At 45.5% G+C, this 18,575-nt stretch overlaps 2 protein-coding genes across 3 annotated transcripts; one reads left to right on the top strand and one right to left on the bottom strand.

Annotated features, from left to right (window-relative positions):
* The first annotated feature begins 930 nt into the window (after window positions 1–930).
* On the top strand, window positions 931–17,714 carry OOEP (oocyte expressed protein). 2 transcript variants are annotated; one of them, XM_088840929.1, is made up of 3 exons: window positions 931–1,158; window positions 1,301–1,480; window positions 17,274–17,714. In XM_088840929.1, the coding sequence occupies exons 1-3, from the start codon at window positions 996–998 to the stop codon at window positions 17,285–17,287; spliced, it is 357 nt and encodes a 118-aa protein (XP_088697055.1). In that variant the 5' UTR covers window positions 931–995; the 3' UTR covers window positions 17,288–17,714. The 2 variants fall into 2 exon arrangements, with proteins under 2 accessions (XP_088697055.1, XP_055289590.1); XM_055433615.2 differs by lacking the exon at window positions 17,274–17,714 and adding an exon at window positions 1,825–2,106 and having other exon boundaries at window positions 939–1,158.
* Window positions 9,785–12,116, bottom strand: KHDC3L (KH domain containing 3 like, subcortical maternal complex member). The gene is made up of 3 exons (XM_055433812.2): window positions 11,318–12,116; window positions 10,981–11,160; window positions 9,785–10,720 (listed from the first exon to the last, which is right to left on the bottom strand). Exons 1-3 carry the CDS (start codon window positions 11,484–11,486, stop codon window positions 9,993–9,995), a joined length of 1,077 nt encoding a protein of 358 aa, XP_055289787.2. The 5' UTR covers window positions 11,487–12,116; the 3' UTR covers window positions 9,785–9,992.
* Window positions 17,715–18,575: the final 861 nt, after the last annotated feature.

The following is an 18,575-nucleotide window of genomic DNA, read 5'->3' as shown; positions in this document are numbered from 1 at the left end:
CCAGTAAAGCTAGATTCAATATCTCCTCTTGGATTACTGTTAAGGCCTATATGATGCGGATGAGGGAATTCAGTACATTAATACCGTCCCCCTTACGTAAATGATCAACATCTTTCATTAAAAAGATGTAAAAAACAAACATCCTAACTAATTGTAAGTGTACAGTCGTTTGTTCAGCGGATGCTATCTATACAACAATTACCAAACAACACTTGTAGAAATGCACTATGGAAAGAACAGGAACACATGCGGGCTACTCACACAACCTTCAGGACAATAATTTACTGTGGGAAGAGAGGAAAGGTCTTTAGCGGCATCTGTTTTAAAGAAGAGAGAAGGCACATGCGGGAAATGTTAACATCTTGTTAAATGGGGCGAGGGGAGGGGGTGCATGAGCGTTAAACAACCCTTTAAACTGCGAGAAATCTTCACAATTTAAAATTTTAACTAAAATTAAGAACACTGAGAATAAATGTTCATCAGTACTCGCTGTTTGAGGATTTTGGAAGTAAACGACTTTTGTCTCCGCCTGCTACATCTCTTGGAACGACCAAGTCTGATGACTGAATTTTAGACACGACGCACTTGTAGGAACGATTCTGACGCGGCAACAAACCAGAGTCGGAATATGAGAGAGAAGATACAGATTCCAGGAGCCCGCCAGCGGCCTGACCCGATCCGGGTCTGGACGGGACCCCACATCATGCAACCACACGATCCGGAACTACGGACGCCTCGGGGTCGGCCGTTACTCGCCTGGCGGCGCCTCCTAGAGCCTCCAGGGCTCCACGCTGAGACGATGCTAGGGGACCGCGCGGCGCATACCCGAGAAATCCGGGCGCGCGGATACCGGCGCGAGTCCGCGCCCCTGGGCTGAGCTGTGGCTGGGCGCATGCGCACCGGAGGGGGCGGGGCCGGCCGGGAGCAGTAAATGGCCCAGGCTTCGCGCCTCCCCCAGTCCCGCGAGAGCTGCTCTTCTCGCCTGTGGTTGGAGCATGGTCAACGACGCTGGCGACTCCGAGGCCCGCGGGGACAGGCTGCTGGGGTGCCCGCTTCCCTCGCCACGGGTTCGCATCCGGCCGTGGTGGTTTCCTGCGCAGGACTTGAGGAATCCGCTGGTGTTCTTCCTGGAGGCGTGGCTGGCCGACTCGATCTTCGGTGTGCAACCCTGGGCCTAGCGGGCCTCTCAGAGTGGTCGAGGGTCCTGAGCCGCGCCAGGTCCCAGGCCGTCACGTCCCTTTGTGGCCAGCGTCTCCTGCCCCTCACCCTCACTCTTCTCCGGCTTTCCTTTCGTTTTCAGGCCCAGACCGAGCCTTGGTTCCAGAAATGGAGTGGATGAGCCAGGCCCTGCTGATGGTGGACGCTGTTGACGCCGGGAACGTGGTCGAAGTCACCGTTTTCGCGCGGCCGGCAGTCCAGCGTCAGGTGAAGAGCGTGCTTCTGAGCCAGGCTTCGATGCACCGGGAGCAGCGCGCCCGAGGTGAGGGACTTGTTAGACACGCCTGGGAGGAAGGCAGGGGCAACCGCCTGGCCTTACCTGACTTCCTTCCAGCCTCTTATCTTCCCAAAACTCCTTGCAGTGTCCCAGCTCCAGTTTGCTGGTGATCCCTGGGCCTCCCTTGAGAGAGGAGTCCAAGCAGGACCCTCAGAAAGCAAAGACTGAGATGTCCATCCAGACACTCACCTGCCAGTGCTGGCCTCAGTTCCGTCAGCCCACTAATTCCAGATCCTAGGTTCAGAGCTTCCACCCAAGAAATGATACTGCCAGCACACCCCTTCCCCCTTGGAGGAGGAGTTTGAAACCCAGCATTTTTCCTTATCCAGCTGAGAAGATGGAACAACTCGAGGAATTCCTGAAGGCCCAGGCACAAGGTCCCCAGGTGCCCCAGCATCCTGTTGCATGAGTGTTGTCAGGAGCGTGAGAACAGTCCTGCTTCTGCTGCTAATGTTCAAGAGAAGCAAATATCCTTAAATCTCTGTCTTTTCCCCCCTGTGTCTTGATGAAGTATAGTGGTTTGATTATTTTGCTGCATACCTGAGTTTGTAGTGCCATTCTAGTTAATAAATTTCGTTTTTGTCCGAAGGCATAAAGATCTTTGCTCACTCAAAATTAAGCAAATTTGTAAAAGACTGTTCATTCATGTCTTGATGTGAGAGGTGGGTAAAAGGCTGTTAGGTGATGGCTTTCTTTTCTTTTTTTTTTTTCTTAGTTGTTACCATTTTGAAGCTATTAACCCTTTTATGATTTTTATGGTCAGACTCAGGCCCTTACATGCAGAGGCCAGAAATGCAGGGTCAGTCAGCTTTGAATTTCTTTTGCATCATTTGTTCTTAAACTTTAGTGTAACAATCATCTTGAGAACTTTCTGCAACACCGCTTCCTTAGCCCCTTCTGCCCTGATTCTGAGTCAGTATATCAGGCCTGTGAATTTGCATTTCTAGAGAGTCGGACATGACTGAGCGACTGGACTGAACTGAACTGACTGAACTGAATGAGCTCTTAAGTAATGCTAGCACTTCTATGAGGCTCTCACTTTTAAGCTGGTATTTGGCTTCAGAATAATACCCAGTGTGCCATGTGTTTTCTTAGAGTGGAGTCTCTGACCTCAAACGTGGGAGGGCATTTCAACATGCAAGCTGAGGTAATCAGCATTCCTCCCTTCTGCTGGAGCTGTAACTCACCTGAGGAGCCAGGGTCCAGGGCAACTGGTGCACTGAGAGGTGTCCTTCCAGCCAGCTGTCTCCCCACCTCCTCCCCAAGCAGGTGTCCTGTATGGGCTGAGTTGTTTTTCCGTTACCTATACAGTGATGTGACCAATCTGTGCAAAACAGTCCAAACCCCATGCTGCTTCCACTTTGAGGAAGCAGAATTGTTGGAGGAATGATTACCAAGAGCTCCATGGTTTCATACACAAAGTTGGAATTAATTTAACTCTGGCAGTTTCTTCACCCCTTGGTAGTAAGGGATAATAGCACTTTGCAAGGATTTTAAGCACTCACACACAAATCTTGGGCTTCCCAGGTGGGACAGTGGTAGAAAATCTGCCTGCCAGATCAGGAGACACAAGAGATGCTGGTTTGATCCCTGGGTTGAGAAGGAACAATGGCAATGGCAATATTGGAAAAATTGGAAATGGCAATCCACTCTAGTATTCTTGCCTGGAAAACTCCATGGACAGAGAAGCCTGGCACTCCACAGTCTATGGGGTCACAAGGAGTTGGACACAACTGAGCCCCCCCCACACACACATACACAAACACACATATGCAGGCATTACCTTACTCTTAGTAAAGTAAGTCTCTTATCCACACTCAGAAAAGTCTGCAGTGAACCTTCTTTTAAGCATGTAATAGACTGCAGTCATTAGATTAAAAGACAGTTGAGTCTTGGAAGGTAAGCTATGATAGCCTAGACAGCATACTAAAAAGCAGAGACATCATTTTGCCAACCAAGGTCTGTATAGTCAGAACTGTGGTTTTTCCAGTAGTCATGTACGGATGTGAGAGGTAAACCATAAAAAAGGCTGAGCACTGAAGAATTGATGCCTTTGAATTGTGCTGGGGAAGATTCTTGAGAGTCCCTTGGACTGCAAGGAGATCAAACCAGTCAATCCTAAAGGAAATCAATCCTGAATATTTATTGGAAGGACTGATACTGAAGCTCTAATACTTTGCCACCTGATATGAAGACAAACTCATCGGAAAAGCCCCCGTTTCTGAGAAAGATTGAAGGTGAAAGGAGAAGGTGGCAGAGAATGAGATGGTTAGATAGCATCACCAATTCAGTGAACATGAATTTGAGCAAACACTTGAAATAGTGGAGGACAGAGGAGCCTGACATGCCACAGTCCATGGCGTTACAAAGAGTGGGACATGACTTAGTGACTGAACAACAACACAAATCTTTGATTACAAGTGATACTGAACATTATTCTACTTTGCTTCACATTTTTGTTAAAAGCTTTTTACATTTTTCTTTATTCTTTCCTGTCGTTACTTCTTTCAACTTTGAAGATAAGGGTTTTTATTATCTGTGTAAGCTTTCATAACAAATAATGGTCCATTATAACCAATATTGTCCACCCTTTTGTTGCTCAAGTTTTTTGCATACAAAAAATTTTATTTTATGTAGTTAAACCAGTTACTATTTTCTGTGTGATTTTTCCCTCATCCTCACCTTTTACAGTTAAGCTTACTTTTTCTCCTTTTGTAGAAATTTGATAAATATTCCTACAGGTTTTTACTGGTGGGATTTTTACAAAAAACCTTTTGGATGTTTTTTGACTGTTCAACATTTAGAGGAAGAAGGTTATGCTTAAAATGTATTCCAATTTTCCAAAAATTATCCAAAACTAAGTTACTAAATGATCCTGTTCTCTATTCTTTATACACATTGACATGTTGAAGTCCTAATCCCAGTACCTCAGAATGTGACTCTGTTTGAAATAAGGTCTTTAAAGAGGTGATTAAGGTTAAATGAGGTCATCTGTGAGCCAGTATGACTGTTTTATTCATAAGAGGAAATAAAGATACAGGTATGTGCCTGACCGAAGGAAAGACCAGGTGAGGCCACAGCAGGAAGGTAGCCACCTCTATAAGCCAAGGAAAGGGGGCTCAGAAGAAACCAAACCTGCTGACTCCTTGAGCTTGGGCTTATAGCCTCCAGAACTTTGAGAAAACAACCATCTTGTTTAAGTCACCTTGTCTGTTATTTTGTGACAGTAGTGCTAGCAAACGAATGCAATCTTCAGTATCGAAAGAGAGTAGTTGCTCTCACTCTAATTTTCAGAACTTGGAAGTAATCCTAGTTATATATGTATTGATAAGAGCTTGAGTCACATACCAGGCCCTGTACTGAGCATAGGATGCTTGCAGCCTCAGTAAATTGCTGAGGTCACACAGCTGGGATGTGGTGATGAGATTTGAACCAAATGTTGATTCTAGCATCTCACATCTCTATTATACTTTCCCATGTGCTTTTATTTTTCTCTATGATTGAATTTAGTCTCATTCTCTTTGTGTGCATGTGTGGTTTAAGAGGAGTTAGAATGGACACGACTGAGCGACTTCACTTTCACTTTTCACTTTCATGCATTGGAGAAGGAAATGGCAACTCACTCCAGTGTTCTTGCCTGGAGAATCCCAGGGATGGGGGAGCCTGGTGGGCTGCTGTCTATGGGGTCGCACAGAGTCGGACACGACTGAAGTGACTTAGCAGCAGCAGCAGCAGAATACACTTAATGTTAAGAAACCATAGTATCTGTTATTTTATTAAGACAGATTTTTTCCTAACATGTTGCCAGAATAGAAATACCTACTAATACCATGCTCAAAAAAAGCATTGTTGATTTTTCTGATGATAACATACTTACATCCTCAATATTTTTAAATAAGGTGCTATATAAAGTATTAAAGTAATTACCAAATCTCACTGCTCATATAGTCCCTTTAAGAAGTTTTCTATCACTCCAAATATTCTTCTGTAATTTTAGTAAACATTTTATTGAAGTAGAGCATTCCATTCATACCAAAGCCATGCATATCCACAGTGTGAAAAGATTCATCAAACAGAACACATCCATTAAGCCAGTAGCCAGAGGGGGAAAAGGCATTAGTTACACTCTAGAAGCCCCCGTTTGCATCCTCTCCAAGGATAACTACTGTTGTGACAATTGTAATTGGATTCAGTGTAAGATTTGTTCATGTTGCCAGCTGTTATAGTTCCATTGTATGAATAACCCTTAATTTTAGTTTTCCGTCCTGTTGATATGTACTTTGATTGTTCCCTATTTGAACTTAGAACAAATAGGGCTTCTATGAAAATTGTACATAACTTGGTGCATACATATGTGCATTTCTATTGAGTATATATCTAGGATTGAAATTGCTAGGTGATAGGGTGTGTGTAAGTTCAAGTTGCCAAGGTGACTGAACAAATTTCCATTCTTTTCAGCAATGTATGAGACTTCCAGTCGTTCTACATCTTTGTCAACAATTTTTATTTTAGAGAATTTAGGTATTAGTGCTATTGAGTTGCAATTTTTAAAAATGCACTTGGTTACATAATATAAAAATGTGAGTGTACAGTTTACTTTCTTATTTAACAAACTTTTGAGTTGTGCCACCATCAACACAGGCCAGCTTGGGAACTTTTCCATCACTTTACAAAGTCTGTCATCACTCCTGCCTCCAGCTCCAGGCAGTCTGCTGTCGCCACTAAGTCACATTTTTTTTGGACACTTAAGTATTGATAGAATAATATTCTATGTAGTCTGTTGCATCTGTCTTTATCTAGTTGGAATATCTCTGCTTTTTGAGTGGGGGATTTAGCCCATTCTACTTTAATGTAATTATCTATATGACTGTATTTGTCTGCCATTTTGCTTTGTTTCCTAACATGTCTTTTTTGTTCTTTTCCTCTTTCATTATTGTATGCTAGATAAATTTTTATTTATAATTTTAACAGTACTTTAAAGAGATTTCCCCCCTCTGTTTTGCCTTAGGGATTATAAAAATATTAACTTATTACATCCTGCTTCACATTAATGAAAAGGGTGGAAGGAGGAAGGAAAAACAGCTGAATAAGTGAAGACACTGTGTTCTTGGCTAGCAAAGACCAGGGTTGCATATTTGTGGTCAGTCTTCTCAGAACTCAGTGCAATTCCAATTGTAATCACAACCACCTTTTTAGGTGCTGAGGCTATAAGATGAGAGCCTTTTTTAGAGTCTGATTTTACACGTGCTTCAGAAGGACCCGAGAAGGCGGTAATAAAGTTTTTCCTTAGGGTCTAGTGAAAAATTTTGATGCTCTAAATAGTGAAGATGTATATTAAACTGAAGCATACAGGTGGACAGAACAGAAATAACCTGTAACTTATACTCCATAGCTATATTCCCAAGATTTCCAGAGAACCCATAAACAGCTGACATTGTAAATTTTGATAGCTCTAGTGAGCCCACTGAAAGATACCCTCCACACTAAATGATTCACTACCAACCTGTTTACACTGCCCTAAAGTGTGCAAGCAGGATTCACTGTTCTCAAACAATCTGCATTTATCTTTTTCTTGCTCACAAATCCTGTTGTTTTTTGGTGCTTCCTCATGATTAGATCTAGGTTGTATATTTTTGGCAAAAATATGGGGTAAATCATACTGTGTCTTTCACAGTACATCACATCAGGAAGCACATGTTTTGTTTCCACTCTTAAGAGTGATATTTTAAGAGGCCTTGTTTTGATCAAAAGTGTGGAGTTAAGGAATTCTGATAAGGGAAATAAGTGAAATAGTGCCAACCTCGCACAACCGAAGTGGAGTGGCAGGAGGGCCTGGCAAGGCTGTCATGTGAGCTCCATGGCTAGCTCAGGCATTTTCCGCTCTGTCAACAGCAAACCCTTTTCTCTGGTGCCTCTAGTCAACCTGTTCAAAACCTGTTTGCTGCTGCTGCTGCTGCTAAGTCACGTCAGTCATGTCCGACTCTGTGCGACCCCATAAACAGCAGCCCACCAGGCTCTCCCATCCCTGGGATTCTCCAAGCAAGAACACTGAAGTGAGTTGCCATTTCCTTCTCCAGTGCATAAAAGTGAAAGTGAAGTCACTCAGTCGTGTCCAACTCTTTGCGACCCCATGGACTGCAGCCTATCAGGCTCCTCAGTCCATGGTATTTTCCAGGCAAGAATATTGGGTAGGTTGCCATTGCCTTCTCCGCAAAACCTGTTTAGGCTGACTTCTTTACTAACCCGCAGTCATTTTACTTGCCAAAATATGCAAGAGTCACTGTTTCCAGAATTCTTCAGGATTAAAAAAAAAAAAACTTTTTAGAATTTAAGTAGAGTTGATTTAAAATGTTTTAGATGTACAACATAGTGGTTCAGTAGTTTTACAGCTTATACTCCACCTAAAGTTATTACAAAATAATGGCTATATGTGCGTGCGCGGCTCAAGAAGAGACCCTTGTTGCCTATCAGTTGTATGCATGGTAGTTTGTATCCCTTAGTTATATTCCCCTACCTTGCCCGTACCCCATCGTCCTCATTGGTAACCACTCCTTTGTTCTCTATCTGTAAGTCTGTTTCTGTTATATATATTAGTTTATTTTTTAGATTCCATATACAAGTGATAACAGTATTTGTTTATCTCTGACTTTACTCACTAAGCATAATTCTCTAGGTCCATCCACGTTGTTGCAAGTGACAGTTTAATTCTTATGGCTAAGTAATATATCATTGTGTATGTAAGTACTGCATCTTCTTTATCCATTTTTCTGTTGTTGGACACTTAGGCTGCTTCCATATCTTGGCTCCTGTAAATAGTGCTGCTGTGAACACTGACATTGCTGGATCTCTAGTTAGGAGGACTGAAGGATGCAAGTAGAATTAAAGGCAGCAGTTTGTAATTGAGTAACTTGGGAAACTAATCAACCACTAAGGGGAGGGCTAAATGAAACTGTAACCATCCTCAGGAAAATCAAGCTGCTAGAAGGAAAAAAAAAAGGTGTATACAATTACAAGTTAAACTGTTGAAATGTGTGTACTGCTTAGAGCTGGAGGGGAGGAGAGGAGGGGGATCAAGGATGAGTCTTAATTCTACTCTGATGTAGCCTCAGTCAGACCTTTCAGTCTGTACTTAGTCTTAAATGTTTAGGGCTCACTCAGCCTAGGCTTCCCTTGGCTCTTCTGAAAATAGTTAATAACCTATTTGTAAATTCAGCTTTGCATCTTGATTCCCTCATAAACCAAAAGCTTGGAGTAGTCATTAGTAGTGACTAGAGGGTCTATGACAGACATACCACTGCCTGCTCTTTAAAATTGGGTTTACTTGTATTTTTAAAATGAAAATTTCATAGCACTAAATTGATTCATGCCTTGATTCGTGATTTTTTTTTTTAATCCTAATACCCAGCTGTTAACAGTTTACTTCTAGTGAGGGGACCAGCATCCCAGTCGGCAGCCAGGAACAGGAAGCCAAACTGATAGAGGTGTTGTACACCTTAAATTTACACAGTGTATGGGGTCACACAGAGTCGGACACGACTGAAGTGACTTAGCAGCAGCAGCAGCAACATGTCAAGTATGTTTCAATCTTAAAGTGACAAAGAGCACCCACTTCTGCGGTTATTAATTGGTCGGGAAGAGTCACCAGCACTGCTTATGTCTCAGTGACTTCAGATATCACTGAAGGTCGAGTGACCCGCGCAGGACTTTGAGAGGACCGCTGAATTGTCCTGGCCCTTTCAGTTTTCCCTCCTAGCCAGCAGTTGCTCAAGCTGGGAGAACTTGCACCCAGCCCTGAGGCCCGGCTTGAAACCAAGTTTTCGCGTCCCATGTCACTTTGAGTAGAAACATCGCAGGCGTGGTAAGTTTTCCCATGAGGACCGACTCGCCGGCCCTGGAGGTCCCTCACCTTGCAAAGCCAGGCGCACTCGGTGATGGAGCACCGGGGAAGCCCCCTGAGTAAGGCTGGAGAGATTGCGGCCCCGGCGGGTGGAAAACTAAAAGCTCTCACCTGCGTGTGGGTAGGGGTCCTCCCAGGTGGCGCTAGCGGTAAAGAACCCGATCCCCTGGTGAAGAGCATAGCAACCACCTCCAGCATTCTTGGCTGGAGAATCCCATGAAATGAGGAGGCTACAGTCCACAGGATAGCAAAGAGTCAGACACGACTGAAGCGACTTAGCACGCATGCATCTAGATATCTAGATCGAAAGCAGTCCAGAGCAATAGCTGCTGCTGGAGGAAGGTGCTTCTCCCTCCGCGTCTCTCTGCCAGTTATTAATAACAGACGTTAGGGAAATTTGATTCTTTATTAGAACTCTTCAGATTCATGTTTGCAAACCTTTAACAGGGAGTGGCCGGGACCAGGGAAACCAAAAATCAAAAACCCACACCATTCCTTCTTCAGCTTCTGCAGCAGAACGGGACCTAGGAGAACAGGGTTCCAGGGGGGACTTTCACTTGGACTTTGCCTGGCTCTCTTGCTCCTGAGCGCGGAACGCCTTCAGAAACTGGTATCTGGATCCTGCGTAACTTCGAGGAAGCTCTGGGTTCCGGCTTCCCGGGTTGCGCCGGGGGAGCGCTGGGTGGCCGCCTCGCGGGCTGCGCCGGGGGAGCGCTGGGTGGCCGCCTCGCGGGCTGCGCCGGGGGAGCGCTGGGTCGCCGCCTCGCGGGCTGCGCCGGGGGAGCGCTGGGTCGCCGCCTCGCGGGCTGCGCCGGGGGAGCGCTGGGTGGCCGCCTCGCGGGCTGCGCCGGGGGAGCGCTGGGTCGCCGCCTCGCGGGCTGCGCCGGGGGAGCGCTGGGTCGCCGCCTCGCGGGCTGCGCCGGGGGAGCGCTGGGTCCCAGTCTCCCGGACTTTCTCAGGTGACAACTGGATCGCCGCCTGCTGGATTGAACTGGGGGATCGCTGGGTCCCGGCCTCTCGGGCAGCGCTGGGGGATCGCTGGGTCCCGGCCTCTCGGGCAGCGCTGGGGGATCGCTGGGTCCCGGCCTCTCGGGCAGCGCTGGGGGATCGCTGGGTCCCGGCCTCTCGGGCAGCGCTGGGGGATTGATGGGTCCCCGTCTCCCGGACTTTCTCAGGTGACAGCAGGGTTGCCGCCTGCTGGATTGCACTGGGGGATCGCTCGTTCCCGGCCTCCTGGACTGTGTCTGGGGACCGCTGGGTTCCGACCTCCTGGACAGCGTCGGGGGACCACTGGGTGGCCCCCTCCCGGGCAGGAGCCTTCTCAGAGCCTGGAAGAAGAGCAAAGAGAGGAGTCGCACCTGTGTCCCATGCGTCCCACAAAGGGGGTTATCCGTTCGGGATGCGGGGCTTGGTGTCGGAAATCTGAGAACAGGAGGTCAGTTCGCTCTTCTAGATCCCTTGCAAAAAGGAAACCCTCTCCCAGGAGAACTAAAAGGATGAGACCCTGCCCAGGCACAGCCGGGAAACATCAGGACCTCTCCCAAGAACGCGGGGCCTGCCAGGCCTTCCATGGTTCCCATCCACGTACTTCGCGCCCGGAGTTGACGGTGATAGTCAGCCAAGTTCATGATCATCTTGGATACATCCTGCTGGTAATAAGGCCGGCCAAATATCAAGATTTCAGCCTCGCCGTCCGGGTCCCACTGATGAACGTGAAGCAGGGTCTGTGACACACACTCGACGTGCGGGATGTGTTCTCCACCCCGGCCTGCGCGGGAAGCAAAGACGTCGTGAGCAGCGGGGCGGGAGGGGAGGCGGCAGCAGGAGCGCTGGAGGGCAGCCCCGGCTGCAGGAGACGCCTGCCGAGCACGCGGCCACCCCGGGGCCGAGCAGCGGCCTTTGCTTCCCCTCTCGGGCCCACTCACCGAAGATCGCTTCCACCAGCCAGGCCTCCAGGTGAACTGCCTTCGGGCTCTTCAGGTACTCGGAGTGAAACCAGTAGGGCCGCTTGGTGAGGTTACCAAGCACCTCGAAGAGCGTCCCTTCTCGCTGCTCCAGCTGAACGAGCGTCGGAAACCGCTTGGGAGCTGCCATGCTGTGGTCGGTCCGCCGCACAGCGCAAGAGCACCCCTCGCTCCCGCATTTCTAGGGCCTCTGGCCCGCGCCGCCCCACCCCGCCCCCTTCTCATTGGCTCGTAGGCCTCGCCTAGCAAACTCGCAGCTGCTGCTGCTTCCTGGCGGGCTCAGCTGCTCTGGGGCTCGAGCCCAGCCCGGGCGGCGCTTGAGCCTCCCTCTTCCCTGCGCGCCCCGCGGACAGCCACGGCCGGGAAGCTGCGGAAGCCGTAACGGTGGACTCAGGCTGGGACAGTCACAGAGATGTTAGGGAAGAGCTCACATTGGGACGATCGATTTCAGAGGCGCGAATCCGTATTTGCAGAGATCCAGGTGGGGGATCTACCCTGGTGGCTCAGCTTGTTAAGAATCCGTCTGCAATGAGGAGACCTGGGTTCGATCCCTGGGTTGGGAAGATCCCCTGGAGAAGGGAAAGGCTACCCACTCCAGTATTCTGGCCTGGAGAATTCCATGGACCATACAGTCCATGGGGTCGCAGAGTCGGACCCTACTGAGCGACTTTTACTTTCAGGTGCATTTCTTGGTGGCTCAGACAGTTAAGAATCTGCCTGCAATGCTGGAGACTCGGGTTTGATCCCTGGGTTGGCAAGATCCCCTGGGGAAAGGAATGACAACCCACTCCAGTATCCTTGCCTGGCGAATCCCATGGACAGAGGAGCCTGGTGGGCTACATTCCATGGAGTCACAAACTGTTAGCTAGAACTCAGTAACTGCATAGGCACACACAGATGCTTTTCAGACAGTTCTAAGGGGACCAGTTTAGCATTCGTGAGGGGTTGGAATAACATTTTAATGGAAAAATCTAATTAAAGACATCAGAAAAACAAAAATCTGAAGGAGTGAAAAAGGTATTGAGGCCAAAGTAAGCCCCCCACTTCCTCCTGAACCCTGTCCCTCCCCAGATACGTCCAAATTTCCAGCTTCTGCCTTAACCTTTGAGAGATGGCTGAACACACCCAACAACGCCTGGTCCACGTGGTTTGGACCCCAGAGGAAAATCCCTTGAAACTAACATGATTGTACCTCCATTTCCTGACTTTTTGGTCCAGCTTAGAGCATTACCTATTAACCACTACTCGGAGAGGTGAAGCTACCCATCTTTCCCATCAGTCACACAGTAGTCACTCAGTTGAGTCCGACTCTTTGTGACCCCATGGACTGTAGCCCACCAGGCTCTTATGTCCATGGACTTCTCCAGGCAAGAATACTGGAGTGGGTTGCCATTTCCTTCTCTAGGGGATCTTCCCAAGCCAGGGATAGAACTCACTTCTCCCGCACTGCAGGCAGACTCTTTACCCACTGATCCACCAGGGAAGCCCTTCCCATCAGTAGTTGGGGTATCGTGCTCAGATCCAGTGGCTGGAGGTCCTCGGGATTCGGGTAGGCTCCTTCTTGTATGCTCCATGGGAGTTCTGAGGCCAAAGAAGTGCATGAGAAATTCACAGGTGTCTGACAGGGTCTAAAGTCTTGAGACTTAAGCCGAATATGAACTCGGAGCTAAAGAAGGACAAAATCCATTCCAAGGGGTCATGGGATAGAGTTAGAAACTTCTGTGGGAAGGCAGAGCAGCTAAGTGAGCATATAACTGAAATCCAAGGATCTGGGCTCCATAGCCATCTTCTCTGGAGGTTATGGAGTCATTCACACAGCATCTAGGAATTGATATGTGAGGTGCCATCAGTCTCACCTACAAGAATCCAGTTCAGGAAGCATCCCCAGTGAAAATCTCTGGCATGCAGTCTCTTTCCAGTATCAAAATGCTATAGGATGATATTTGTATTCCTTAGTTGGCTTACAAGGGTACTGTCAGTTCTATGCATGTTATTGTCACCTGTGTGTGTAGGGTGTCTTTGAGACCTTTTGACTTCTTTGAAGTTTCCGAATCAGAGATAGAGATGTTTTAGAGAATTGAAACCAGAGTATTAGTCCTTGTATTAAAAAAATAGCCTCTCGTTTATGTAAAATCCTAGAATATGCAAGCTAATCTATAGTGATAGAAGTCAGGATGTGATTGCCTAGGGATGGGGTAAAAAAGGGGAAGGGACTGGAAAGAGACACTAGGGTACCCTCCTAGTGTTGGGATGATGGAACGGGCATTATCTTGATTACAGTGGTGGTTTCACTTGATGTGTCTATATGTCAAAATTGGTCCAATTGTACACATCTAAATATAAGCAGTTTAGGACTTCCCTGGTGGTCTAGTGATTAAGAGTCTGCCTGCCAATGCCGGGGACGTGGGTTTGATCCCTGCTGCAGGAAGATTCCACATACAGCTGAGCCCCTGCACCACAACTCTCCCATCCCAGCTCTAGCGCCCATGAGCTGCTCACGACTAGAGAAAGCCCACAGGCAGCAATGAAGATGCATTAAAGCCAAAAATAAATAAATAAACAAAGTATAAGCAGTTTGTTTTACTTTAGTTAATCTCCAAAGTGGTTTTTAAAAAGAAAGGAATCCATATATTGGGTTAGCAAAAAAGATCATCTGGCTTTTCTGTAACATGCAAAAATCTGAATGAAAATTTCGCCAAACCAATACACAGTGTTTTATGTTTCTGTAATAGTTTAGATAATTTAACATATTAGACAGATGGTTTTGCAATTTCAATTTAAAATATATAAGTAATGGGTTTATATGTGTGACTTTAAGATGAAGTCCTAGTTTATATTAATGTTTTGTGTATTTGATTTATGTATATGTGTGACTTTAAGATGAAGTCCTAGTTTATATTAATGTTTTATGTATTTGATTTGTTCAGTTCAATTGCTGTCGTGTCCAACTCTCTGCCACCCCATGAATTGCAGCACATTAGGCCTCCCTGTCCATCACCAACTCCTGGAGTTTACTCAAACTGGAGTCCATTGAGTTGGTGATGCCATCCAACCATGACATCCTCTGTCGTCCCCTTCTCCTCCTGCCCTCAATCTTTCCCAGAATCAAGGTCTTTTCAAATGAGTCAGCTCTTCGCATCAGGTGGCCAAAGTATTGGAGTTTTAGCTTTAGCATCAGTCCTTCCAATGAACACCCAGGACTGATCTCCTTTAGAATAGACTGGTTGGATCTTCTTGCAGTCCAAGGAACCCTCAAGAGTCTTCTCCAGCACCACAGTTCAAAAGCATCAATTCTTCGGAGATCAGTTTTCTTCACAGTCCAACTCTCACATCCATGCATGACCACTGGAAAAGCCATAGCCTTGACTAGGTGGACCTTTGTTGGCAAAATAATGTCTCTGCTTTTTAGTATCCTATCTAGGTTGGTTATAACTTTCCTTCCAAGGAGTAAGCTTCTTTTAATTTCATGGCTGCAATCAGCATCTGCAGTGATTTTGGAGCCCCCCAAAATAAAGTCTGACACTGTTTTCACTGTTTCCCCAACTATTTCCCATGAAGTGATGGGACCAGATGCCATGATCTTTGTTTTCTGAATGTTGAGCTTCAAGCCAACCTTTTTCACTCTCCTCTTTCACTTTCATCAAGAGGCTTTTTAGTCCCTCTTCACTTTCTGCCATAAGGGTAGTGTCATCTGCATATCTGAGGTTATTGAAATATTTTTCCCGGCAATCTTGATTCCAGCTTGTGCTTCTTCCAGCCCAGCGTTCCTCATGATGTACTCTGCATTTAAGTTAAGTAAGCAGGGTGACACTATACAGCCTTGATGTACTCCTTTTCCTATTTGGAACCAGTCTGTTGTTCCATGTCCAGTTCTAACTGTTGCTTCCTGACCTGCATACAGGTTTCTCAAGAGGCAGGTCAGGTGGTCTGTTATTCCCATCTCTTGCAGAATTTTCCACAGTTTATTGTGATCCACACAGTCAAAGGCTTTGGCATAGTCAATAAAGCAGAAATAGATGTTTTTCTGGAACTCTCTTGCTTTCTCCATGATCCAGCAGATGTTGGCAATTTGATCTCTGATTCCTCTGCCTTTTCTAAATCCAGGTTGAACATCTGGAAGTTCACGGTTCACGTATTGCTGAAGCCTGGCTTGGAGAATTTTGAGCATGACTTTACTAGCTTGTGCTGCTGCTGCTAAGTCACTTCAGTCGTGTCTGACTCTGTGTGACCCCATAGATGGAAGCCTACCAGGCTCCCCCCGTCCCTGGGATTCTCCAGGCAAGAACACTGGAGTGGGTTGCCATTTCCTTCTCCAATGTGTGACAGTGAAAAGTGAAAGTGAAGTCGCTCAGTCATGTCCGACCCATAGCGACCCCACGGAGTGCAGCCTACCAGGCTCCTCCATCCATGGGATTTTCTAGGCCAGAGTACTAGAGTGGCTTGCCATTGCCTTCTCCGACTAGCGTGTGAGATGAGTGCAATTGTGCAGTAGTTTGAGCATTCTTTGGCATTGCCTTTCTTTGGGATTTTAATGAAGACTGACCTTTTCCAGTTCTGTGGCCACTGCTGAGTTTTCCAAATTTGCTTGCATATTGAGTGCAGCACTTTCACAGCATCATCTTTTAGCATTTGAAATAGCTCAACTGGAATTCCGTCACCTCCACTAGCTTTGTTCATAGTGATGCTTTCTAAGGCCCACTTGACTTCACATTCCAGGATGTCTGGCTCTAGGTGAGTTACCACACCATCACAATTTGATTTGTAGGAACTAGTAATTCAGAAAGTGAAAGTGTTAGTTGCTCAGTTGTGTCCAACTCTTTGTGACCCCATGAACTGTAGCCCGCCAGTCTCCTCTACATGGAATTCTCTAGGCAAGAATACTGGAGTGGGTAGCCATTTCCTTCTCCAGGGGATCTTCCTGACCCAAAAATTCTTGTTATTTGATTACTTTGCAATCATTTTTGCCATGTATGAGGATATTTAGTTAATTAAATTTGTCAGTGGTACCTTATGTCTTTCAGAAGCCATTAAACATAACTGTTAAAACTTTCTAGGCTCATAAATGTTATAGTAAGTTTTGAAAGTAGAACAAAAGATTAAGGAAGAACTGGTGATTTGGTTTTTATAATTTGAAAAAATAAAAATATTAATTTTCAAAGAAGTCTCCAAACACTCCTTTGGGTGCACAGAATTCACTCTCACAGAAATCGCTCAATAACTTCTGGTCCTCCATCTTACCTGGATATATCAGACCTGGTATCCTGCCAATTCACTATACAATTCTGTTAGATCCATATGCAAGTCTACATTACTATGACCTTATAAACAATATTCATAGCTGCATAGAGTTTATTTCAATTTCTAGCACCAAGTTTTGTTTTTATTGATGTTATGAATTGAATTTTTGTTCAAATACTACTTTTGCTTTTTTCAAATGCTTATTTTTCTATGTTCTCCTTCTTTATTCCCAAACTCTGCGCATCTGTGTGTCTCCCCACGACTTCCAGGCCGTTTATCAGTTCATCCTGACAATATTGCTTCTTCAGTCTTTTTTTTTTCCTAAATTTGAAGTGTAGTTGATGTACACTGTATAAGGTACAGGTATACAATGTAGTGATTCACAATCTAAAGATTCTACCCAGCTCCTGCAGACTTAACCAGTTTTACCTAAGCCAGCTGCTCTCTGGGACCTGCTGTGGATTACTCATCACCCACTGTTGAACCCGGGGATCTCTGGACCCCATGACTTACTTTTTGTTGTTTTTGTTTATTTTTATATTTTATAGCAGTATTGATAGCATTCAGGCAAAAGTATTAAATTGATATACATAAAATCATCTTCAAGATGATCCTCATGATATCTAGTATAAATTATCTGTTTCTTTCTTTTCTTCTACTGTTTCTGATTACCTTCCAGGATTCTGGGGATGAGCTAACTGAATTCCAAGAAGGAAGGAGATATTCATAAGCAAGCTGAAGAAAGAAACAGACACTTGCAAGCTGATAACCAGACTGAAATATGAAGTGGAAGTATTCAAAATAATTGTGGTAGTAGAAGCTGGTGTCTAATGTGCTGGGTTAGTTAAAATGAGAAATACATTTTTAGGGTAGAGCTTAAGAGCAGTGGGCAACAAAAAGATATAAAAACAGGTTTCAAGTGAATTTTTGAAATGAAATGTTTTATTTCCTGGAACCAAGGAAAAGGTGGTTTAGAGTTTAGGAGTTCTCTTGGAAACGTCACCGCTGGCAAATTTCTTGTCATAATGTTTCTGGATATAATATTGCAGTTCCTTGTAATTCTCAATGGCCATCTGAGTGTTTGCCAGATTGCTTCATTCTAAAGTACTTGAATATTGTACCTAGATGTGAAATATGTTTTTTTTAAAAAAAAAAAGTTATTGTTCATTGTCTCCTCAGTTTCAGAGTCCAGTTTGGGTTAAAATATTAGCTTTAGAATTTTCAAGAGTAAAAGGATTAACCCTTTTCTTTGCTCTTCACTACCAACCTTGGCGAAATACTTGGGAGTGTTTCTGTGTCCAGGGTGTGGGTGGGTTTGGGGAAAATGGGGGAGGTCAGGTAAGGCTGGGGAACTTGGACTCAGCTTCAGGCTCCATGGGGCTCCCTGGCTGCGATCACCGCGAGAGCCCCGAGTTTCCCCCACCAAGTACAGGGTCTTTTTGGCAATGGTTTCGTTATTTTAGTTCTCTTCAGAGACATACGTCCTTACATTTTGATGAAGCAAATAAACCCTCTGTCATTTCCTGTGGAAGAATGCATGTCTGAAAATATTTTCATTCTGTCTGCCCAGTTAATTGGACCTCTGGCTAAATAAATTCTTGGGTGGAAATAATTTTTCCCTCAAAATCTCATTCTTTGCTTCATTGTCCCCTAACTTCCAGTGGTGTTTTTGAGATGTTTAGGCCTTTCTGATTTTAATCTTTGAGAAATACTTTTAAATTATTTTGATCATCGTTTTTGCCCTTTTGTTTTCTAGAATTCCTGTTATTCAAAAGTTGGCCTCGAGACCCCAGTGCTCCCTTTAAAAAAAAAAATGCATTATCCCTTTTCTTTACACTGTTTTTGGTTGTTTGATAAACACTAAAACACTGCTTGGAAGTGGGAGCATGTGGGTTTTCTCCACTGGACCTTCATTGAGGGTGCTGTGCGGGCTCCCTGGATTTTCCTGCCAGGCTCTCCAGTGAGTGGACAGCCCTGGGTT

Source organism: Moschus berezovskii, chromosome 10 (genome assembly GCF_049115385.1).
Source record: "Moschus berezovskii isolate FMDL1 chromosome 10, NW_MosBer_1.0, whole genome shotgun sequence".
In the NCBI taxonomy this organism is placed as follows: domain Eukaryota; kingdom Metazoa; phylum Chordata; class Mammalia; order Artiodactyla; family Moschidae; genus Moschus; species Moschus berezovskii.
This window is presented reverse-complemented; position numbering and strand designations above follow the sequence as displayed.